The following is a 26,139-nucleotide window of genomic DNA, read 5'->3' as shown; positions in this document are numbered from 1 at the left end:
TCAATAAATATCTGAAAGGTGGGTTGTCAAGAGGATGGGACTGGACTCTTTATAGTGGTGCCCAATGGGCACAAGTTGGAACACAGGAAGTTCCAGCTAAACATGAGAAAAAACTTCTTTACAGTGAGGGTGACAGAGCAGTGGCACAGGCTGCCCAGACAGGTTGTGGCATGTCCTTCTCTGGAGACATTCAAAACCTGCCTGGACGCGTTCCTGTGCCCCTTGCTTTAGGTGTGCCTGCTCAAGCAGGTGAGTTGGACAAGATGATCTCCAGAGGTCCCTTCCAACCCCTGCCATTCTGTGATTCTGTAAAACACAAATCTTAATTCACCAGCACCCAGAAAGTACTTCGCATGAAGCATACTACAATCAAGCCAAACTGCCGTCTCCGCATTCAAATGATTAAGCATATGAATCCTACAATGGTTGTGCAAACAACATGGAATTAAAATCTAAAATGTATAAATTGCAAAGTCACTTTGCTAAATGCTCTGAGCCTTTTAAGAACTTACTGGGGAAGAAGCAAATGCTCTGAAGCTCACTGCTAGGATGCCATCTGACCATTCATGTGACACTGGATCGAACTGTCCATATAGCTGACCCATTGTCATTGATTTGGGATTTAAGACAGTGATCTGAACTTTGTTTTCTTCCATCAGCCCCTGAAGTCACAAAAGTAATAGCATCTGTTAACACCAAACATGCAATTTATTATGCCATTTGTTTTATTTTTAATTTTACAGTTATGTATTACTAAATCTTCATAAAAATTTCATTAGTTTACAGCAGGAAAGACATTACACATATTACATTCGAAAGATGGTTTACAAGTGTCTAAATACAATTATCCCAACTTTATCATATGTAGTTGGAAGTCTAATTTTAATACTGAAGAGTGGCTTGATAAATAAAAATTAATTTCTTTTAAGTGTTAGTGAACTCGTAATTAGACAGTCAATCAAGAGATGCAAGTTCTATTCTTAAACTTAGAGGGATTACAACATGTCAGACCCTTTTGTCTCTCCATCTCACTTTTCCCATGTTTAAGCAGTAAATATGACTGCCTTGATAAATTTCTGAGATTGATATCAAAATGACATTACAAAGTTGGTTTGGGTTTGGGGTTTTTTTCTTTTTACTTAAAACCATGTGAAGATATCTAATTTTACTTTTTTATTGAACTTCAACTGATTCTTTCTTCTCTGCTTGTGACTAAATATGACATTTAATACTGCGCACATCAGATATCAGGTGGTTAAAAACTACTGTTCTACAGGAATGAATTACAAGCAAACTGACAAACTGCAAACACTCATTTGGACACCTACTTATAATAGCCTTAAAATATAAGAAATATGTATCCCTGATTTAGTAAAAAAACCTCCTTGCTTCCAAAAGCAGCCCTACTGTTTATGAACTTGAACTGAGAAACCAGGAGTTTGGCATCATTTCAAGGCAGTCTTGAATGCCTTGAATGACTGCCATCTTCCCACAGATACACATAATCTTTCTTTGATTCCCTTCATGAAATACAAATGCAGGAATTTATTATGCTGTTTCAAAGGAGAAACAAGTGTGTTTATAAAAAAATATGATTACAACTTCGTTTTCTGACAGTGTGTATTGAATTATAATTCATTCCAACATACTTTTTTATTTCACCAAAGTGAGCATTCAGAGGGAAATGTAATATTTAAAGAAAGAGGAAAATGGATAACATCTTAGAAAGAGTTAAGGCATGTGAACAGCAAACACAAAAGCATGACAAAAGTTCAATTTAAAAAACCAGAACAACTGAGTTCAGCAGCTTTGTCACAGTTGCCTAGCTAAAAAAATTAACACACTTGTGATGACAAAAATTTAGATTTACAATCTTCAAGATTTGCAAGTACCTTACAATTTTCTTTTGTATTATTTCTGTTAGCAGCTTCTTACTTCATTTATGACAAATCTCTCCTCCTCATCTTACTCATCACAATGTCCCCAATTATAAAATTTGGATATAGTCCCAATACTAGAGTTCCCAGAACAAAACACTAATCACTTCAGATCAATGAGAAGATTTTCCTCAACATGATAAAAATCCTCCAAAAAAGCAATTATCATATATTCAAAATGAAATTGTGTTGATTAGTTTCATACCAGTTCTTTTGGGGGGGAGCTCCAATAGGTGTGATGACCATTAAATCAATCATTAGAGTTGATTGAGAAGCTGAGCTAACAGAAAGAAAATCTTAAGACAAAAATTTCTTACTCTACCACATAACATTTTTCCTTAACAAGCAAAAATGTGAAGGAGCAGACAATGATTCACTGAATTAAAAGGAAAAGCAGAAAGTTAAATATTGTTTTATTGGAGCAACAGGCAGGAACAGAATTTCTCCAACATACCTAAAGCCAAAGTTTTACAATTTAATCTATAATATAGGAAGCAAATAAGTAACAGCTTATAATAAAAGATCATAAGAACAGAGTTCTGTTCCATAGCAATACCAATGTAAAAGTCTAGCCAGTCTAGTGCCTGAAGATCACCATTAAGGAAATAAAACAATTTTGCTAGGCTGGTTGGTTGCATGTTTCCAGTCAGCCAGCCTGAAGAAATTCAGTATCCTAAAGATCACTTATGCTTTGTGGTTATTATTATTTTTCTCTGGAGGTGCCTGAGGTTCACTGAGTGGGACAGCCACCTCTCAACTCCCAAATCCTAAACATCCTTAATTTCAGAAACAGCTAAAGAAGTGCCTTGTACTGGGTTTACATTCCATCCTAGCAGATCAGACTAGTCTGAATCTAGAGGTCCTTAGAGCACAGAATACTAAAGAAAATAACTATGATCAGATTATTCTGCAAGAGCCTCCACAGCCCTGCCACTTGGCAGGATTCCAGAGATCCCATATGAAACACAGATATTTTGATGGCTTGAATTTGAGCAGGATTTGATATAACTATACTACTGGACCACTTAAATGTTCCACAGAGAACAATTATTACCCATTTCTATGTCAGGTAGTAAGTTATTTAGCAGAACAGCTCTTGGATTTGTTTCAGATCCAAAATTTGTCTGAAAAATTGAAATACCGTGGTTTAAAAAATAATAAAAATTTGAGACTATTTAGTTTCTAGGTTTACATTGGCTTATTATATTCTTATCAGAAAAATCTTCAAAACTTTGTAGAAGTTTATGAAGCAGATCCATTGTTTGGTGTAGTTCTGAATTGAATAACACCCGTTCAAGTAAATTCTGTATTCAGTATAAATACTAAAATGTTTATAAAATTTGTTTGAAAATATTTTTCACCAGAAATATTTACAAAAATGTTTAGATACCTTCTTGCATATGTCTCCCAATGCTCCTGCCAAAACTCGATATGCACACGTTTTTCCCGCAAAAGGTTCTCCAACTATCATAAACCCATGACGCACAATCATCATCTCATATATCTGCAGGATCTTCATAGCAAATAAGTCAGTCATTTGCAAATTCATAGCTTCACAGTTTGTTTTGATGGCTTCCAATAGGTCATTGTAGTCTGGTTTTGGTAGCTTCACACCAGGAAACAAATCAGAAGTAATACCCTATATCCAAGCAATTAATTGGAAAGTACACTTATTTTCAACAGTAATTTGGTTTGAAACTCATGCAATCAAACTTTTGTTGATACTAATTAGACTATTATCTACTTTGATTAAAATAATTATGAATTTCACGTCACCCTTGTCTGAGCCAAAATTCTGACTTTGTAATTTATTATTGATATTTATTTCATGTAGCTTTTTCATGTTTACCTGAGCACATAGAGGAGGGATTAACTTTCTAAGCATATTCTTTCCTGATAAACATTTGCTTTTATTAAACTAGTTTATAAAACTTGCAGTTAGAAAATAGATAAAGCATTGACATTTTTCCCTTAATAACTGAAAAACAGTTAACTACAATTAACTACAATCTAATTGTAAAAGCAAATATCCTGCAGTTTTGCTTACAACAAAACAAGAAAGATACAGAATTAACTAAAGACATAACAAATGAGAAAAAGAATCTTAAGGTGATCATTTAAATTAGACAGAACTGCAGCATCAACTTGGAAAGCAAAGATTACTGAAGAAAAACCAAACATTCAAAATACAACATATTCTTTAGAAATGACAATGACAGCAATTATTGGTGGACTTAGAATAGCATTATTTAGACATTTTTCCTGTTACTTTTTGCGTTGGTTTCCTTCTACTGTGTGCTTTGGTTTTCTTTTAGCACTGTTAGTTTCCACTGTTAACACATTAATGAGCATACCACATCCTGACCTTAAAGTGTGTGTTTTATTAAAGTGTATTAAAATAAAAATATATGTTTAACATTCTGTGCTACCAGGGACATGTTTTACAATTAACTATGACAAAACCAGGGCTTTTCCAATGAAAATAGTCATATTTCCCAAGTAGAAATATCAACCTGTGCTCAAGGTGAGCAGCTTTTCTTGTTTGAAACACATTTGATGTAAAATTTCCATTGGTCATGCATCTCCTGCACTACTTCTCCACGCACTGTTAAAGTATGATAGGGCCCAAAGACTTTGTGATAGGCCCAATGCAATATACTACAAGACAGTATTAAAGCAAAATCTCTTTAAGTGTTTTTTTAAAAAAAATCAAGATTCAAAAATCTGGAAGGACTATAAATAATTTGAAGTGAAGCAGAGTTTTAAGCAAAACATGACAGATAAAGCATGTATCATTTGCGTGCTCCTACATAAACACAGGGATTTACTGAGTATCCCAAGCCAGGTGTACTTGACTACACTGGAGACCTGAACAATTAAGGCAAAACCAGAAAAATGAAAATTAATGAGGGAGGACATGGGTGTTTCCCCATTTCTCTCAAGCGTGACATATAAATTGAGGGACAAAATTAATATTTCTCATAATAAAATTGGAAATAAATCTTAAAATCACATTTAAAATTTTAAATTACAATATTACTGCTGAACTTAAACCTTCTAATTAATTCTGTATCTTTTAAGAATTTCAAAGCAAGCTACTTTAATCCAGAACTAACAGAATTAGGGTTTTACAATTCCCACATACTCTAGGCCTAACTTACTGTTGACTCTTAAATCTGTCCCACAGTTTATAACTAATTGCAGTGACATTGGGGCATCATGCTCATTTGTCAGTGTCTTTCCTTGTAACATGCACCTGTTCTGTACTGACATAATCATCTACTTTAATTCTATTTATTAGCCTTATGTTCCTTAGCCTTCTTTTGCTGTTTACAAATCAATAATGTGATACTTCCTAGCTTCAAACTATAAAATTTTTCCTGGTTTTGCAATATGCCAGCAAACAAATATTAGTATGTGCAAGACTATTTCATCTCTAAAGCAACGTACATTTGTTATACTGTGAAAGTGAAAAACATATAGTATTATTTCATAAATATACTTTCTGTACACTAAATTCCTAACATTGCTATTCTTAAAGACTGAAACGTAGAGAAACAGCTAGTGAGGATGCTTCAGTTTTCCCAGACAACTTCTCTAAATTTATCTTCACTATCTCAAATATGGAATCTCCCTTCATAGTCATTATCTGTTCTCAAGGAACAAGTGTGTAATTTAGGCAGAATTTTAATTAGATTACAGTAACAGTGTCCAGAGACATATGTTCACTTCCTAATTCATTACATTTTCATATAACTTTGGGAAAGGCAATTACCTTTCCTATGCTTCAGATTTCTAAGGCTTTTTCTTAAAATCCCTAGAGCAAAGAGCTTCCATGTTACTTTCATGCTCTTGTGGAAGTTTTCTTACAGAAATTACCTCATTTTATTCCATTACAAAATTACACAAAAATAAGTATTATGCACTGAAAATACAACTAGAACAAATATGATTGCTAAAATATAACTATTACTATCCAAAACAACTCATGAGAATTTTTGATGTTAAGAGCGTACAATTGCACACAAATTCCCATGGCTGTACATGAAGAAATAATTTTTTTCCAAACAAGATCTTTTTGCTAATGTTTAAAAAGGTACACATGAAGGACAAATATTTCACAGTTTCCAATCATTTATATACAGCAGCCCAGATCCTTTCTTCTTTTTCTAACAGGACACAGAAAGCTCACAGCTACCAAAGAACATTGCAAACTTTTCCTAATGAAGTTCACAGCTCACATTTGTGTTGGACATGTCTGGTTCAATCAGAGGTATATTAAACACACCTATCCTGTGTAACAGATTAGAAGTCCAATCCTAATGGCACATATTAGGACACAGACTGACTGTTGGTGCATCCTGTAAATCAGGGGAGAAGTTATAGATCATTTCTCCAGCTCAGTTCCATACAGAGATCAACTCAGGACAAGAATGAATGTGGGCCACTTAGTCTATTTACTGTTTTGCACATGTTTTAAATAAAAATCCAAATTTCTCTTATGAAGAGGAGACTATTAGTACCTACCTATTTCATAAGAATACTTATACGGTACTCTGAAATCTTGACTACATGATATATAAAAATAGTATGTTACCATCTCAAACAGGACACTTGGAAGAAACTTTCATTGTCTAAACTATCAAAATCCAAACACTCGCTATATACACCTAGAAGGAACAGTTAAGACTAAGTTTTAAAATAACTATAGGCTAGGTTAAAAAAGTCTTTGGTCCATCTCTCTGATAAACCTGTGATATAACACTTTTTAATCAACTAGTATTTCTAGCAGGCTCTTTATGTTACTAAAAATCTCTATGTTTTCTACCTCAAAAAGTGGTAAATCATGAGACAAGAATTTAGGCAGATTGACATCTGTAATGGATCTAAGAAGCAAAACTTCCTCATCTTCCATCGGGTATTTCAGCTAAAAAAAAAAAAAAAAAAAGCGTTAGTTTTTATAGTCTCAAAAAAACTTGCCTTTTTTACCGAACATTTTCTGTTGTGCATCTATGCAATTATTTTGGCAGGTTCAGGTCCACTGATAACAGCCTATGTTCTGGGTGTATGTGTATACATTCATATCAAGGTGTTCGCAGTAGGTTTCTATAGTCAGGCCAATTTCACTTTAATTTATGCCCAGTAATGGGTGTTACTATAAATTTGATATGACATTTTTTCCCCAAACCATTGCTTTTTTGCTTTCTAATATGTATTCCTTTTCTTCCTAAGAAGGATAATTTTCCCCACTTTGACATAAAATGTCTGCCTTCAGCAAAGTGGAAATTGTAAAAGCCTGCATGTAGATCTCTCTCCCAGATTATTAAAAAAATAATAAAAAATAATGTGCTTCTTTTGCCACAATACATAGCTTAGTTACTGATTTTAGGTTTTGTAGGGGTTTTTTGTAATAGTAGGATTATAGATTGAAAGAATGTTGGAATGAAAGAATTACAAATTATACTAGTCTACCTAGATAAAAATTAGTGAATTAATAAAACAACAGCTCAGTTTCTTAGTAAAATGTATTCATTCATCCACAATGCAGGCCAAAACAAAGTACTACATCCTACACCATTTTTCTTAAAGATACGTCACATGTGACAGATATTAGTCAGCATTACTGGAAAGTATTCACATACTATGGCAAAGGCATCTAAAACTGATAAGAAAGGCAGAGCAAAGCAGTGGCCAACATGCCAAACAAGTCAGTAAATTTGCACTTAACTACAATTCTTGAAAGATAATCAGCACACTTAATAGGCATGTCATTCAGTGACAAGTGGCATAGTGAATGGTCCAGTAGCTTTATCTCATCCTTACTTTCCTCAGCTTATGCCCTAATACATACCCTTTTCATTTTCATAGGTATCACAGGATGAAATTTTAAACACCTACTTGCCATTATGTAGAATAGTGTAACTTCTGCTATGAAAGGGACACATTACTAAATTATTGGATGACAAAGAAAATTAAAAAGATATTTACCTTCAGGTTGCCAGCAGCAGTCAGTACTGACTTCACAGCTCTCATTCCATAATCATAATGGTACTGAGAAGATAACTGCTCTGAACACAGACGATACGTAGCTACAATTTTTACAGATAGAGGTCGAGCAGTAACAAACCCACAAGAATACAGAACAATCTCCGCAATCATGGCATAATCGGGAACCATCATAGCTACTGTTCTAAAGAGAGCCTAGTAAATGCGTATATGAAAAATCACATCAGAAAAAGTTATACCACATTGTTATATGCAACTTTTTTTCTACAATTACATAAAGTACTGGTTTTCAAAATTATTTCATTAATGCAGTGGCAGCCAATTAAATTTAACTATCACGAATATTACTACAATATATTTAATGGCTTTCCATAAACACTTATAAGTACTTTATTTTCCATTGTGACAATTTGTCATTGTAGGTATTCGTCATTCCAAGATTAACAACAAAAACACATAAAGCACCACAAGCTCTAGAAAGAATAGAGGAGTGCAGTACAATTACCACAAACAAGTTGTTGTTGTCAGATTCCTACTAGCATTGTTTAGCTGCAACCTATGCTTCAAATTTTGCCATCGTTCTACCAAACAAGCATCAGAATAATTCCAAACACACAAAACTTTTGCTACTTTGTATATTCTACTAGGAAGTTTAAAAAGTTATCCTCTTTCATCTATACAAGCACTATATTTGAATCTTTTATTCATACTATGTGTTAGTGAATAAAATTCCCAGACAGTTCTGAGAAATGTTTAAGACTGTACTTTTCTACATTTTTATTAATTTACCAAGATATTTGCTCAGATTTCCTTTTCTTTCTATGGACAGAGGACAAAAGTATTTAAAGGGTTAGAAAGGATGTAGCACTCTTGTAAAAAATCACTCAATAATAAAAGATTTATATTCTGTTTACATTAAAAACACTACAAGTCCCTTCAGATGAAACCAAAAGGTGAGGAAAAAAGAGCAATTAATAAACACCCCCCACATTTTTATTCAATATTAAAATATTATTCACTGCTTGTACATTATAAAGCACTCCTTTTAATTTTTGAACTTTCAGATGCTTAGCCAAGAAATACACAAAGTTTGGGGTTTTTTTTAAACTTTCTTTTTCTTTATCCTGACAGACAGACCTTGAATCAAGCAACCACTTCCTGACATTTTAAAATTTATTTATTCCTATTTTTCAGTCTAATTATCCTTTTTAATTTCTTTTTTTTCTGAGAGATGATTTTTACACTACTGTAATCAAAAACTGAAGGTAACTGATATTAAATATGCTTAATAATGTCTATATTTGACAAAAAGTTATTTATTTTCTTACTTTCTGTATTAGCTATTAAAAGTAATAAAATAGCAAGTGTTATAATACCTTAAGATTATCAGGAAGCTCTGAACGCCCAGCATAACCGGGATTCATGGTAATGAAGACAGCACATGTAGGGTTCAGTTTCAGTTCAGTTCCTTCAAACACTATTAACTCAGATCCTGAATTGATGCCTATGGAGAAATAAAAACTAATGTCATTGCTGGGCAGGTTTTGTTGCATCTTTATTCTTTGTCATATATAAGTGAAAGATATGATTAAAATAACATGTTACCTCTTTGGATAGTAAAAATCTGCTGAGCAACCACAGAGAGTACTTCCAAATCAATCCTGTTGAATTCATCAAAGCAAGCCCATGCCCCACAAGACAATAAACCCTAGAAGAGACAGACATATGACTAATTAATAGATAACTACTTATCTTGGACATGCTGATCAAAACAATTCTGCAATAAGAAAAAATTTTAATGTGCAAAGAGAGGACTTATATCCACGATCCAGAGCACTAACTTGTAAACAAAATCACTCCAGATAGAATTTGTTTCGGAAAAAATTACAGAAATTAAAAAAAATAAGTTTGCTTGTTTAAAAAAAATTAAGACAAAAAACCTGTACACAATAATCCAAAATCCTAATTCTTCTGTTATACGCAAAGTGTCTATCAAATACACACATTTTGTATGTTTTAACTTTACAGTCAGTATTTTGCAACTGGTCAAGGGGGAAAGATTTCAGCATAGACAAGATCCAAAAAATCTGTTCTTCTTTTGCATCTATGCTAACAGGGTTCACAGTGACAAAAGGCAACATTAAAGACTTTTTCATGGCTAAAATTAACTGTTTTGTTATGGCATATTATGGCACAACTAAAGAATTATTCTCTTTTCCTACAGTTCTGGTTAATTAATAGGTCTTTTATGAGATATGCTCCCCAAATGCTACTCTACCGCCTCTGCAGCACTGGTAGTCTTTTGATGGCATCTCATGCTTTGTTAACAATAATCCTAAAATTCCCAATTAAGACATGGAATTTTGCCTTCACTGTTCTAAATAAAACCTCTTCATTTAGCTTATTTTGGCTAACTGCCGTCATGTTGAATTTTGAAAACAAATCACATCATTCCAATGCCACCTCAGACTCAGAAGGTAAGAATAATGCCAGGGAGGAAAGCATACTTGCTCTATTTTTGTATCATTCCAGTCCAAACCAGGACACTGGACCATAAGACACAGATGTCCATTCAGGATAGATTTTCATAATACAGAGCTGTCTACCCAGGCTAATATCAAAATTAATATATGCCTGATTTGTATAATTTAATGATTCTTATCAGCTTATTTAAATTTTAGATTAAACCTCAAGTCCCCTAAAATTTGCAATCAGCTATTAAAAATGCACTCGTTGAAATGGCACCTATGTTGCCTATTTAAAGTAAATAAAATCATTATGGTATATTTCATTTTCAAAGCACATAAAAAACATTTTGATATCTCAGTTGGATTTTAACTTATGGTAAGGCCTATCTGTACAAAACTAGCATTATATAGCAGCCTGGAAGTGGAGACAGATATATTTACAATATCTTAAGATCGCTTCAAGTGCCAAAACAATTAAAGGGCTTTAATATAATTGAGAATATGACTCTCAAGGTTTATCCAAACCTTAAAAAACTTTCCTAATGCAAGGTAATCCAATCCATCAGAACAATTGAAAACCACACACTGTTTAGCTACAGCCTTTGCTAAATCTTTTGTGGTTTCTGTTTTTCCAGTTCCAGCAGGACCTTCAGGGGCACCTCCAAGATGTAGATGTAGTGCACCAAATAGCGTTCTGGAAATAAAATAATACAAAAAAAATTGTACAAATTTTCACGCTATTTTTTCCAGCTCCTCTAATTTCTACCAGAAACTTAAAAAAATTTGTTTCATGTCTGCATTTTCCTATGATGGTAGAGTTTACTTGCTTCTGACCAGCTGTGCTGTAGTTTACAAATGTGTAGTAATGTATGAAATTTACTAGAAGTTCACATAAGCGAATAGCTTAATTACCACTTTCTAAATCTAAATCCTCATTGTAATTTGTCAGTTATTACAGTGTCACAAAAGATTAATCTTATTACAAATTTAAATTAAAATATTAATACAGGACCAATTCTATTCCACCAAAATAAATTAATCCTATTCTAATTATGTCAATTAAAACATAAAAAGTACAATTTTGGAGTCATTTATTCTCAGGAATAATTAAAATATCTCAACTAAATAAATTCTTGCTAATACAGTATACTTGGTAACTTGCAGTTTTACCTGTAGCATCTGTCTGTAAGTGGAGTAATAACCAGCCTAGGGGTATTGCCCAGATATTCATATCCATACCTCAGACCAGCATTGATCATCCTTGTTTGTAGATGCCCTTCCTAAGAAACAGGGCATTAATTTCATAGGTTAAATAAATAATTTTTAAAAACCCCACACCCACAACTCAACACTACTTCTCAAGTTCCTTAACAGGCTGGATGCTGTTAGAAACAGCAGACTACTGATCACACTGAGACACTAGTTTCAGTGTCACTCAAACAAACAAAAAAATTACCAATTAATAGTTACTAAAGTATTGGCACAAAAATACCATTTTTTGCATTAACTGTTACCTAAAAAAAAGATCCTACTAACCATGTTGCAGAGTAAAACTGTTGTGTAGCTACTTAGAAAGTTAGCAACTTTCTAAAAGGTCAACAGAAGTAATCATGACAGATAGCTGTGGTTACATGGTCAATCCAATGACTCCAATACCGCAATGTATGATCCCTACATATACATTTTTCTTGATTTTACATACAGTGCCTTCTGTATTACAGAAAATCTTGTCCTGATAAATGTAAAATATTGTATCCTACCACTACAGTATAAACATTGTTCTTTTTCCAATAAACATCATGCACAAATAAAATAGACAGTAAGTCAGATTAAAAACTCTAACGGAAAATTGTCCTGCCTTTAGCATTCTTTACCCTGTAGAATCAGAAAACCAAAATACACTCTTTGAGTGAACAATTTTTGTCTGTAAACCCTCCTGCAAATTCAGCAAACGTACTGAGAGTCAGCACTGACGAAAAAAGTGATTTTAATTAAAAACTGTTTACATCTGACTACTCGCCATTCTAGTTAGCAATCCATAAAATTATTGGTTATAGGTATTCTCTTATCAGCAGAAATTCTCATTGTAGTAGTGTAACCATTCTCTGTGCAACAAGCAAACAGAAATTGAAAAACTGTGAACAGAAATTATCTTCTAATAGGATTGAGAGGTATCACTTACCTCCCAGTAGTATCTAAGCTGACTTAACCAGTCAAAGTCACTCTCATCTTTGACTTTCTTGCTTACTAAAGATGCAAGAACATCCCTAGCATGAACATCAAGCACAACAAGCGCTCCTAGAGTCACTCGATTTTGCTTAGACAGCTTTCCTCGTACCAAGGTGACAATGTCCTCAATCTGTCTGTTATTCTGTTCCAGAAAATCCTCTAGTGCCTGCAAAAATATTTAGAAGGTAGGAAGTTGCATGCCTAGTCTAAGGCATAATTATTTTTTCATGTATTACTTTTAGTTCTTTATAAAAAGTTCCTCCTCACTGTAATAGTAGTACAATGTCCTTCATTCACTGGTAGTTCAATAGGGTTTTTGGTTTATTTTGGTTTTTTCCTACTTTTAAAGAACCATATGTAAAACATCAGTGATAAGTATTTGGAAACAAAACAGGATACACTATTTTCTTCCTGGAACACAGGAAATAGTCCTTATCTTTTTATACATTTCACATTAAGAAAAGGAAAATGCCACACGTGTTTTAAAGATCTACTTACACGTATACAATACACCTTCTGTGGTTAAGGGACACTGTCATAATAGAAAAACACCTTTATGTCCCACAACATATAGAAACAATAACACATCTATAATTTAAAAAGTTCACAAGAAAATGCATTTTTTCTACAATTTTTCAGTTTACTGACTTCTGGTTATAGTCTGTTTTCAGTTAGAGCTTAATAATTTCTTTTACACAGTAACTGATAGTTTCTTTAGGCTAACAAGTTGCCAGTAAACAGGAAAAGCCCAATTAAGGAAAGCACTTGCATCACGACAGTACTTAGATGTGATGAAGTGCCTTACTGAATTTAAATTAAAAAGTGGGAATTAACCTTAGTAATACATTCACACCAAAGAATGTTTCTATAAAGGAATGGCTTCTATTTGTCTGGAGAAAACCTTATCTAGGTCTGGTTTAGATTCTTCTCCCTACTAGACTGCTGTTCCTCTCCAAACACGCTGGGCACTGGTAACCCTCAATAGAGTATGATGGCTTTGAGATCTCTCATCTCAGCCAATTATTTTCCAAAATTAAGTTTGGATAATTATCTGCAAAGTATGTCTTCTTTTTATTAATGAGAATAAAGCACTAAACACAGAGTTCAAAAGCAGTTCAATTTCTATAGTGTTGCATTAGAAGTTCCGACCAGGACAAAATCTGAAATACCTCAACTCAAGTCAGGGATAAAACCCATTTGCTTACCACCAAGCTTTCCTCAGCAAACATGAGACATCAGCTGAGGCACAGAGTATGTCAATTCCCATATCAGTAATATTCCTTGGTGCTATCCTTCTGATCATATGACTGTACGTCACTGAGAATACACATGGTCCACAAGACAATGCTCTCAAAATTATGAAACACCTTTGGTTTTATACTGCATCTTAGTATATTAGTTCATTATTTCGTTTTAGTAAGAAATTTGCACCTTTGATTTATGCACAACAGTTCTTTGTTGGAAACAATTAATTCAAAAATGTTTGAAAGGGAGCATGTGTGTGTGTTCATGTATGCATAAACACATACTTAATATTAACAAGTGACTTAAAAGATATTGACATCCTCTCCCAGAAAACACTGAAATGCTTCAGGCAGAATGTAGTACTTTTGGCCTCTCATGTGGTCACGGATTGTCTGTCATGTTTCTTATGCTTTAGTATACAACACAGAAATGGAAAAGAATATTGAAGGCTGTAAGACAGGGAGCTCTTCTCCCTGCCACAGAGTTGTGACAGACTGTCAGGAGATGCAAAATGCCTCTCCACTGCCTCACTGCATACCAGCCTCTTTCTGCAGCAGAACAAAGATTCTTGGGCTGAAGCCAGATGAGCAGAATTCCCACTAATACAGAATTTGAGTGAAAGCTAGAGGAAAGACAGCTTTCCCTGCATGCCCATGTACAGAAAAGGCTTGATACAGACCAGCAGAAGAGCTTTTGTCTGAGCTCAGAATTCTGTAACAAAAATACCCAAAAGCAAATGAATTTAACCCTTGCTTAATTTCCTATTTTATTCACCAACAACATTAACTAGAGACTCATTAAGGTGAGGCTGGCTAAAATCTCTAGAATTCCTGTCTCTCCTTCCCAAAATTCTTTCATCAGTTGAGGATTAACAGTGTAGAATATGTAGAAGCCTTATTTATTTCCCCAGGAAACTGAGGATTTCCTTTATTACCGGGAAAAGAAAATATTTTCAAAACTTTTTCAGATCTTCCAATCTGTTGCAAGATTTACTCCTTGTATTAGCAGGTGATGTCCTCCTGTTCCTTCAACACCCTATTCCAAGACACTCAGAAGCTTCTTCTCCTTGCACGTCAGAAGTGCAGCTGCTCAAAAAAGCCACTATTAGCAGGAGCCATTGCTTCAACTTGCGAATAAGCAGAGAGTGTCATACAGCCTTAAAGTACTGCTCAATATATCAATTAAAGATTGGATTTAACTTTGTATTTGTGGTACAGCTCAGCTGATGAGGGAGAATAAAAAAAATACAAGTTCTTTCAATTGATACCATGTCATTGTAAAAAAAAAAAACCAGAAATTAAGAGAAGAGTATCGTGAAGTATCAAAAAGTTATAACTTTATGTGTAACCGAAAAACTTGATGTTTCTTTCTGTCCAAACACCACAGAATGCAAATCTAGTTGCCTCATCTGATGGTGGCAATTCTGGAACACTTCAAAATACAACAGGTGAGAGCATTAAGCCTTAGTGATAAACAGAAGAAAGGTTCTACAAAACATGTATCCTGAATCTTAATTCAGTGCCTTAAATACCTTTATTCCCACTAGCACTAGCTAACAGATTGTAAATTCTGTACCAGTCAGGCATATATATTCATTATTTGACAAGAGTGAGGATGGTATACATCTTCTAATGCTAATCCTAGCCCATCTTCATAAAAAGCACTAAACATTAATGAAGGTAAGTTAGACTTCCACACCAGAGACAAACAGACAAGGTACACTAGTCCATACCACCTGAATACACGGCTAGGCTGCTTTCACGGAAACACGTAATCTACATGTTGAGTTAAACAGAATGCACTCTGACATAGTGCGGAAGCTTTGGTGCCTATACCCAAAAAGAAATATTAACTTCAAAGTCTTCAAGGATCACATTTCAGGTAGATCTTTAAAGTACGTACTCAAAAGATTAACTATTACATTGAACACCTATTAATCAAAAAACATTATTACCAAAGATCTGATTTACTACTACATATCAATTTGCCATAAATTTAAAATATACTTACTGTTTGGCCATTTCTAATGGACATCTGCACTTGCATTGTCCAGAAAGTCTGGGATACACAAAGAACTGTTTGTCCAGGCCACTCTCTTACCCAGTTAACACGTGGAGTTTTTGGATAAGCTTCAAGTGCATCCCCAATGACCTAGACAGGAAAAAGCACGCTGTAACCACATGTGAAAACAGGTAATGTTCAGCTTTAGAATTAATCTAGGTTAGGTTGTATTACAGAGAATAAAAAATAAATCAAGGTCTAAGGTCTAGATTTGGCCTCAAAGTCAACTCTGTAATGCTGACATCTTGCAAGCAAATCTCTCAAAGCTAAAAAAGCCACAAAATATCATAATATGAACAAAGTGATCACACAAAATTTCTGAGAACTGATTTCATAACACATTCTAAATTTCAGTTTAATCTTGTCCCTTAATATGACATCAGCTAAAGAACAATCTCTGACAAAAGAATCCTTGGAGAAAGCATTTTTGACTCTACTATTTAATTTTTTTAAATTTTACAGAATTTTGCAACCAGAAATTGACAACAGAACTAAAAAAAAATCATATATATATATATGTATACACACACACACATATATATATTACCTTTAAAGACTGAAGTCATTGTTTTCATGTTAGGTGCAAAGAATAAAAAGTGATTCCAGTATATGTTAATGTTTAGTAAAGAAATCAATGCTGAATGACATTAGCCTAGAAAATAAGAGGTTAGGACTTGTTACCTTGTGGACAGACTTCACCATAGCTGCCTCCAGTTCAACCAGCCATTTTTCAACTTGACCTCTAGCTTCTGATGTCACAATTGTCTCTACAAGTTCCACAATCTCTCCTTCACTACTTTTCATGTGTGTAATATCTAACACATCAGTAAATTCCACTGTTGCAATTCCTTCAAAACACTTTTTCAAGTGAGGTTGTACTCTAGAAAACAAAACTAGTATTAAACAGCATGTGACAATTTTTTCTTGCCAATAGTACCAAAGACAACCTACCTATAAAAAATCTGAATAATTTACTTAAAAGATCATTTGACATTTGTTAAAAAAAGTTTATCCTCAACAATAATTCTTGTGTACTACCCCCTGCAAGATGCCTACCACCGTATTTTTTAAGCTTAGTTTAAATATGTAAAACATTACTTAACATATAAACTAGTAAGGATAAACAAATATTCTTTCTTTAACTGCTAATCCACCTACAGTACATAAAATTTCATTGTTTACACATTCCCAGCAAACTATAGTAAATACTAAGGAATTTGAGTAAAGCAACCAGGCACAACCTTAACACAATAGCTTGTAATAAATAGAAAAACCCACACTTTTAAGATTTTTTTCCCTCACAAGATCACTTGTCCTGTTCATTGCACTGTATGAATGTTTCTCTGTGACTGAACTGTCATTTTATTATTTATTTTCATTCTTATTTTCCCATGACCTCGCACTGCATTCACTGCACGCTATCAAGTCTGCATATTGGGAATCAAACCCCAGTTCCTCTGCTTTTAGTGAAGGTTATATTGCTTAATAAGGTCGCTTCTGCAGGAATCTTCATAGAGTTAATTCTACTCAGTATAAGAAGGACTTACACTGAGTTATACTTTTTGCAGTTTAATCCTGAATGAGGTTGGGGAGTAGAAATCCCAGAGTTAAAACATGGCAAAAAACTTCTGAAATACTTTAAACTGCCTGCCCCTAAAAAGGTAAAACTCAAGTTAGCGGTATACATGTTCCATCTGATATTCAGTTTTCTACTGGAAAAAATCAGACATGTTCATTTTACCATGAATTAATATATGGCCTTTTGATTCTTCTGAAAAACAGTGTATGGAAGTGATACTAGTTTAGAAAACAGAACTGTATTTAACTACCCGTGTTAAAAATTACTCTTTCATTCACCTATCACATAATCTAACCAAGTAGATACTTAACGCCATAACTGTCAGTGAGGAAAAAGAGAGAATTCCGGCCTCAGAGCGTTAATATGACAAGGCTATCTGCATGCACTGTGAGTCAAAAATAAATCTATTAAATATTACCATACCGAGTAGGATCTTTGGTCTCTGAAAGAATCTCAAGGAGTTCATCATTAGATAAAAAAAAGAATCTGGGAAAAAACAAGCGCTTCTTCTCTAGGTATTCATTAAGTCCTTTGAGAATGAGCTCCAGAAATTCATTGCACTTCCTCAGTTTTTCCAACATCTTGTCTATTATTACTACTGTCAGCACACGTTTGTCCTGGGAAAGAAATTATTCCAGATAAAAATGTTAATGCCTTCTCAAGTAAATCACCACACAGCACTGCAGGAAGTCTTAAGCAAAATAAAGCTTTACTTCAAATTCTACTTCACTCAAACCATTGTCAGGGTTACAATTAACTAACCTTTAACCTTGTTCATTGCCAGAATTCTCTCAAAAAGTAGTTGGGTAGTTGGTATTGAGTAAATTTTTCAAAACATGAACTATTATTTTTGAAAATAATTTTCAAAACAGGTTCGATTAATGAAACAGCACAATTCCCATCATTCTGCTGGAGCAACATCAATTTACACTGGCTATTCAACTGGATTATGTAATTAAGCAACATGAAAAATTAAAACATTTTGATGGATTTTTAAAAGTGTACTTTTATGACAACAGTACAGTCACAGATTGTGACAATCATCTATCAGAATTCAATGCAAAAAGATTTACTTTCCTTCCATAAGATATATAAATACATACACAAGATTATAAGTAGAGATGACAAAGTTGTATGACAGCAAGACTGACACTTCAGTACTAACACCAACTAGTAATGTGATCTAAAAAAAGGTATTCTCTGATCCTAATACATTTACTAGCTATTTTTTTGCTAGCAGAAGATCCAAAGTTATACTTGCTTTAAGAATATAGAACAATATATTTTTTTTCTTTTTACAATAGCACCTGAATAACACCTGTCAAGATACACTACTGGATAAACACTGGGTTTCTCATATTTATACACTGTGTAGATGACAAAAGATACTGTATCAGCTTTGCATGGCAAGGTTTTGGTAGCTGGGGACCCGTGAGCCTTTCACTATATTATCTCTCCCCTGTTCAGCTGAGAAGGGAAGTGATAGAGCAGCTTTGGTGGGCACCTGGCGGCCAGCCAGGGTCAACCCACCACATACATATTAAGACATAGGCTGCTTTCCAAATTCTTTCTAGTGCTTTCTAAATTAACCTCTCAAATTAAATGTATGTAATGCTTAGAAAAGCTACTGTGTAAGATGAAAGTTATCTCAAATACTACAAATACAAAAAAGATTTTGCAAAAGAACTAAAGGTTGCCAAGATAAGACGACTTAAAGAAATACAGTTGTCTGAACATCAGGTTCTAGCATTTAATATGCCTTATGACCACTTTATAGCCTAATCATCATTAAGTTCTTTTAATCTTGTTCACCAAGTATGGGGTTTTGGGAGCAAAATGAGACACACATTGAAAAGTAGGAAATTATGCGGATTTATGACTGAGGAAGTCAAACTAAGCAAACGCTTCTAGTCAGTTCCAGTACGGGCTTGGGTTCATCTGTGGCTGAATTTATTCTAGTTCAATTCTAGTTCAAGCCAGTGCCAGTACATTAACTGATTTGTGAACCGTGAACTGATTCAAACTTACTCATGTTGCAATACATAAGGTTATATAATGACAAAGTCCTGGCAAGAAAATGGAAAGAGATAAATCCCAATCCCCTGCTCCACCTCCCAAAGTCTGGGAACACAGCTTCTACTATAGCTTCTCCTTTAACCTCCTTTACCACCTAAATCAGACTGCATTTCCCTGGAATTTTAATGAGGCCAGAATGACGACAGGTAGACGGAAACAGAGCTAACTAGAAATGCTGGTGAACCCTTCGGTCCCCTCTGCTCTACTCAGCAAGTAAGCACCTGTAAGCACCTGTAAGCACACAGCATAGAACACATACCGAGGATTAAAAGAAAATAGACACACACATATATCCAACCATAAGAAACACTACAGGGATTGGTAGGGAGAATTTCAGACTAGTCAATTTACTGAGGGCTTGTAAGAACTGCTGACAGTAACAACAAAAAATACTCCAACAACGGACAGCAGAAATCAAAGATGTACCCAGACTATTTCCACTAGGACCAGTTTTGTCAAAGCCCAATACAAATACAGAATGTCCCACTCAGAAAAGTCCCTGACAGGGTTTGCAGAGCAGAGTCTCACGGAGCTGAAGCATGGGTGACTCATGTTGCAAAGGACAGATGAGGAGAGACAGGCTAGACTGCTGGGCAAAGCCCAGAAGGTGCAAAAGGTATCTGTAAGGGACAAACCCCTCCCAGCATGACAATGCAGATTTGATCCAGTAACCTGACTGCTGTTCATCTTCAGTTTGGAGAATTTAAATAAATTCCAGGTTCAGTTTCAGTTCAAAAACTCATAACATTTTGAAGTTATTTGCAATGTGCATTCAGCTTTCGTTCAATTCCCTGCTCGCGTTACACATATACTTCTAATCTACCATAAAAACCCCAGAAATTTATGTTTACCTAATTGATCTTCATGGGGGTGCACCTCCCTAATACAACAATCTAGTGTTCCTTTGTACATTAAATACATTTACATTCTGTTACTTGCTCTTGCATCATACCAAACCAGAATAACTACATATGCTTTTCATCTATACATAGACAATTAAGCTGTCAGCATACAAACACAATTCATAATTGGTTTTATAAAACAGTTTTTAGTGCACAAAGATCTGTATAACTATACACTGTCAACAGAAAGATGTTTTGTTCCCTTTCTTAGCATATTTATCTCAGCAAATAGGGTAAATGCAACTGGTAAAGGAAATCAAAGCTGTGTTGCCAGTTCTATAAAAAGGATTATTTCTGCTTGTTTTTTCTTTCATACGAGAAAAAGTCAAGAAAAAATAATTTATGCTTCAACATAGATTTCCTATTTACATTTCTGCTAAGGCATGAATTTAAAAAAGATAATGCCATCATTCTCAGTCATTCAAAACATCAGTGCAACTTATTTTGTCAGTGACACTGTCAGTGTCATTTAGGGGAATCAACTGTATCAAGAAAATAGTATTAAACAAGTGTATACAAATAGTTTGAATACCTTGTCAAAAGACCATCACTAAATCACTAACTCTGGTTGGTCTAAATTTTTTTTTTTTTAACTTACTTTCCCACAAAGACAGAAAAGCTCTGTACCTTAGGTTGTTTTTCTTAATTTATGGGAAGTGGAAATTAAACCACTAAGTAACTTAACCCTCATTAATATGCATTGCTTAAATTCGATATTTAAAATGAAGGAATAATATATGATTATTCAAATTTGTGATTAAAAGCTAAGCAAATAAAGAAATTTTATAATACACAGAAATTTTATAATACAATGGCATATAAATGCAAAAAAGCATGAACAGACTCAAGTTAGCTTTATGCTTTAAGAAAGACCATTCATATAGACCGGGGAAGAGCATTCTTTTAAGCCATGAAACTCAAACATTGCATTTGCGGAAACAGAGTGCCATCTTCTGGAAAATAATGCCTATTTGTTTAGCCAAAATCAACTAGTTTATTAAACTTCTATTCTGATGCTTACACTCTCCTGTGCAAAAAATTATTCTTTTTTCTGCCAGTAGTAACACATACCACATTCAAAAAATACTTTGTATTTGATTAGCACTGAACATCTGAATTAGAAAATTTTATCAAAACAGATCATTCAGCACACAAATGTTCAGAAATATAATGCTCAACAAAATTCTGAAATTCTTGCACTTGGAAATTACGGTATAATTTAACTGTAGCCAGGAACTACATGAAGGGCAATTGCAAAAAAACAGAGCCAACTTCTCATCAGTGACAGTTGGGCAACAAATACAAATCTTTGCTTGGGAGGTTCAGCTTGGACATGAGGAAAAAAATATTCATTAGTAAGGTACCACAGCACTGAAGTGTATGGAGGTAACCTGCAAGAAATCTCTGTCCTCAGAGATTTTTAAATTTGGCTAAAGCAAGCCTGTGGCTGACCTGACGTAGTGTTGGCAAAAGTTCTGCTTTTAGAAAGAAGTTAGACTAACTGAACTCCAGTGGTCCCTCCCAATCAACACTTCTATGGTTCTATGTGAAACAGTTCTGCAAAATAAGTTTTGAAAGAATCTAAGAAAGGGAGCTAAGATGAAACAGAAAACAGATCACTGTGTTATCAGAAGCAGGTGTGAGGGTTTTTTTGGCACATACTAGAAATTCACTCTATATTCTTAAGACAGAAATACTTACCTGAAAAACTGATTTCATTAAGTCTTTCCATGTCTTAACCACAGTACTGAACCGTCTACTTTCCTCAGGCATCTGAGCCATGATGTCAGGAGAACTGAAAATTGGCTCTAAATAAAGCCAAGTAGCCTGAACCTTCAGCCATTCATCGAGGATCTCCTGTACCAATAACAGCTTTCCTTCCCATTCCCTATAAAATAGCATTAGTTCAAATGCATTAATAGACGCTTCCAGTAAAACATTTCCAGGAGACTGCTAAGACTCTTTTTGCAACTTGCATATTCAGCAGCAAATGATTCCTTGCCTGGAAATATTCAAATCCCACCTGAATGTGGTCCTGTGCCCCCTGCTCTAGGTGTGCCTGCTCAAGCAGGGGGCACAGGACAAGATGATCTCCACAGGTCCCTTCCAGCTCCTACCATTCTGTGATTCTGTGAAGTGCAACAGGTATGAGTTTTCAGATTTCAGCAAAATATCATATTCACCCAGTCTGACTTCCTGCATAACAAAGTCCACATTAATTTCTGCAACGGGATCATCTGCGAGGTTGATTATAGGATTTTATAAAGTAGATTAATCCAATAAATAGACTAACAGTCTATTCACTAACAGTAGTGAGTGAATAGTGAGTAGCGCACACTTTAGCATGTAATAGTATCTGTGGACAAATTCACTTCAATTGAGTATGCAGTCTGGTTTCCGGCATACACCAAAGGCCAGAGCCCTTTTTCTAACTGTTTGCTAGGATAGGCAGGCTGAGGTGGCGAAAGACAGACATGAAAGTAACCTAAACTACTAAACCAAAAATATGTAAACATTGTCCTGAAAAGGCATGTGGTGTTAATTACAAGGTTATTAATTAAAAGTAAAAAAATTACTCCTTAATTTCAAGTAGTAAATAGTCCATGGTTAAGTCACATTTTATTTCTGACTTCAAATTCCAAATGTGGGTGTTGAAGATGTTTGTCTGATAGGTTAAAGAGTCTTTCAATATTACTGCACACCACTATGGGTACACTATTATAATTCAATAGCTATTCAGTCTTTCCTTTTGATAGCCAAAAATTCAAGATCCTTTATAATTTTTTGTAAGTCTCCCCAGTTTTTCTGCATAATTTTAAAATTACCACCACCACCACTTAACACTTCTTGCTATCTCACCAATACCAGACAAATGTGATATTATCAGTTCTCTAATGTATTCCTAATTCACTGACGTAAGCAATTCGCAAAAAAATTAAAATGTTGTTCATAATCCTGTAACAAGTACATATATTGTTCTTTCCTGTGAGTATAATTTTTTACAACTCTCATACCACTGGTCAGTACAGATAAAATTATTATAAAAAGCGCAGGCTGTTAAAATATATATTGTATAAATGAACCACGGCAATAATTTTCTCAACAGGACACTCCTACATGGGCTGCACTGAGTTCTGTAAAACGATACATCTGAAAAGATACTTAACTTCTTCCTTCCTTCATTTACCTGCCACAAATTCTAAACAACAGACAGCTTTGCTTGCATGCACCTTCTCCTCTACCAAAAGTCCCTCTTTCATCTTTTAGGTATTGATACCTCATCTTTGGTGATTTTGCTTCTACCAAAAGGTAGAGAAAAATGCAGCCTTCAAAGAGGAAAGCTAGGCAGGTCAGTTTATTTGCTTACACCAAAAATACACAAAAATTAAGACTAGGAACTTGGTATAATCTCTGGCAGCAATCCAGAATTCTACATGTTTTGTTGGGTTATTGAGAAAGCAACCATTGTGTAATAGCCTAGATCTGAAAGATTGAAGTTATAGTAATGCCTTGTATTATTACAAACGCTGTCAGTCACCAAAAATCTCTAAAGAAATTACCAGGGTGCACTTACTCTTTTTAAATAAGCAAACCCTACCTTTTTACATTAACAGATAAAGAACTCTTACACTAGAGTACAGTAGTAACTAGATAATTATTACCTATCAGAACATACATGTATGTATACGCACTCATATTTATTGAATATGTGCTGAAATCTGAAATCGCATTTTTGCAGGTTAATGGGAGTTTGGAGGTACCTATATAGTTGGATAATTATAGCCAAAATTCAGATGAAAGATTTTTTTGTTTTCTACAATATAGCTATGTTTGGGGGATTTAAGAAGCAAGTAAAGTATTTAGTGAGGAAAGAGTAAAATCAGATTAAAATCTGTGCTCAAAGATGGAAGTACAGAATTTTTAACTTGCAATGCTAACTTTTGGAATTTAATTTTCTGCTTTAGAAAAAAGAAAAAGCAACAAAAACCACCCTTTCATCACTTCCCTGAAATTTGTTGTTTTCATTTTCTTCATCTCCCTTACACAAGCCCTAACATTTTTAATTGTCGAAGAGCTAAAAGATTCAGTAGTTTTAACCATATTCTCTTAGTCTACCACCTTTCCATCTGCACCTCAGATGTGTTTTATCTGGCAAAACAGAGTTAATGTTATGATGCATCTGGTGCATTAAGTATCAAAGAGCATTAAAAATGTTTAACAACCTCTCCAATATATTAGCACTTCCCATATTGTTAAAGTAAAAATCAGCTTTATGAAATTAAATAGCATGTAGCTGACATGGGACAAAAGCTTTAGCCCTTTAAAATGAGATTAATTCAGTGCTTAGGGAGGAGAAACAAAAGCATTTGAAGTCCCTATGCTTTAGATTAAGCAGAAGAGATTTCTTATTTGGTAACATTACTTAGTGACTTTATTAGGAAAAAAAATTACCTTATTCTCTTTTCATAATGCTTAATGAATGGAGATCCTCTCATAGTCTGAGTTTTGACAATGTGGTCATCCAATAACATCTGAATATCATCTACAGATGACAAAATATGGGTTCCTGTTTCTCTATAGGCAATAAGAATGAACTCCATTTGATCCCATTCAGAAATCATTTTCAATAAAGCTTTCTCAAGTGAATGTTCTTTGCTGGCTGTTTCACTGATGGTCTCAAACTTCTCTAGGAATGGTTGAAGATGCAAATTAATATATGACAAGACATTGGAGTCTTCAGAAGGAGAGAGTGGTAAACCAGCAATTTTTGACATCTCTTCCCAGTGCCTTTCTTGCAAACCAGGATTGCAAATCACCTGGATTAGAGGAACGTGGCATCTGAATTCCTCTACTTTTGATTTAACCTGTCTTGTTATTCCTAATGCATTTGGTGAATCATGGAAGGCTTTTTCTAGTTTATACAGTCCATGCCAGTAGTTTCCTACATCTACCTCTACTTCATCTGGATTCACTTCTGTAAGTGATCCCTCTGTCCAGTCTTTGTGTTTTCTGTGGAATTCCACAGCCATATCATAGAGATGAAGGTATGGAGCAAGAGTATTCCGGATGTTTTTATGCTGAGGGTACCGAGATACTTGCCATCCAAAGGACTCTTCTTCTGAATTAAACTGATCAATCTGTGAAGACATAAGTGAAGTCTGAAATACAAACAAAACTGCCTGTGATACCAGGTCCTCACTAAAGGGATTAGGGAGGTTTTCTAGTGTCTTCAACAAGCTTCACATTAAGTTCCTAATTACTAAACCAATCTATTATGCAATTGCTGCCATTGACTGTAGTTAGAGGATTCTTTAATAGTAACAGCTCACTATTCATGCTACACAATAGAGGAACACAGTTAGAGGTTTAAAAACATAGAATCCTTAAGGTTGGAAAAGACCCTTAAGATCATTGAGTCCAACCGCTAACCTATCACTGCCAAGTCCACCAATAAACCATATCCTCAAGCACCACATCTGCCCTTCTTTTAAATACCTCCAGGGATGGAGACTCCACCACCTCCCTGGGCAGCCTGTTCCAATGCCTGACAACCCTTTCGGTGAAGAAGTTTTTCCTAATATCCAACCTAAACTTCCCCGGCACAGCTTGATGCCATTTCCTCTCATCCTGTCGCT

At 34.6% G+C, this 26,139-nt stretch overlaps 1 protein-coding gene across 1 annotated transcript in view; it reads right to left on the bottom strand.

Moving 5' to 3' along the window:
* The window catches only part of DNAH7 (dynein axonemal heavy chain 7), a 122,273-nt gene that overhangs the window by 68,893 nt on the left and 27,241 nt on the right, over positions 1-26,139 (bottom strand). Inside the window, exons 18-31 of the mRNA XM_075093902.1 lie at positions 24,956-25,641; positions 22,205-22,391; positions 17,949-18,142; positions 16,628-16,826; positions 15,896-16,036; positions 12,594-12,806; positions 11,582-11,691; positions 10,937-11,105; positions 9,549-9,651; positions 9,320-9,447; positions 7,926-8,138; positions 6,766-6,864; positions 3,328-3,576; positions 513-662 (exon numbers count right to left, since the gene is read on the bottom strand). Coding sequence (XP_074950003.1) covers positions 513-662; positions 3,328-3,576; positions 6,766-6,864; positions 7,926-8,138; positions 9,320-9,447; positions 9,549-9,651; positions 10,937-11,105; positions 11,582-11,691; positions 12,594-12,806; positions 15,896-16,036; positions 16,628-16,826; positions 17,949-18,142; positions 22,205-22,391; positions 24,956-25,641 — 2,841 coding nt within the window. The remainder of the gene's footprint in view (positions 1-512; positions 663-3,327; positions 3,577-6,765; positions 6,865-7,925; positions 8,139-9,319; positions 9,448-9,548; positions 9,652-10,936; positions 11,106-11,581; positions 11,692-12,593; positions 12,807-15,895; positions 16,037-16,627; positions 16,827-17,948; positions 18,143-22,204; positions 22,392-24,955; positions 25,642-26,139) is intronic.

This window comes from Phalacrocorax aristotelis, chromosome 5 (genome assembly GCF_949628215.1).
Source record: "Phalacrocorax aristotelis chromosome 5, bGulAri2.1, whole genome shotgun sequence".
Taxonomy (NCBI): Eukaryota; Metazoa; Chordata; class Aves; order Suliformes; family Phalacrocoracidae; genus Phalacrocorax; species Phalacrocorax aristotelis.
Note: the sequence above shows the minus strand (reverse complement) of the source record. Positions and strands in the feature narration are given on the sequence as shown.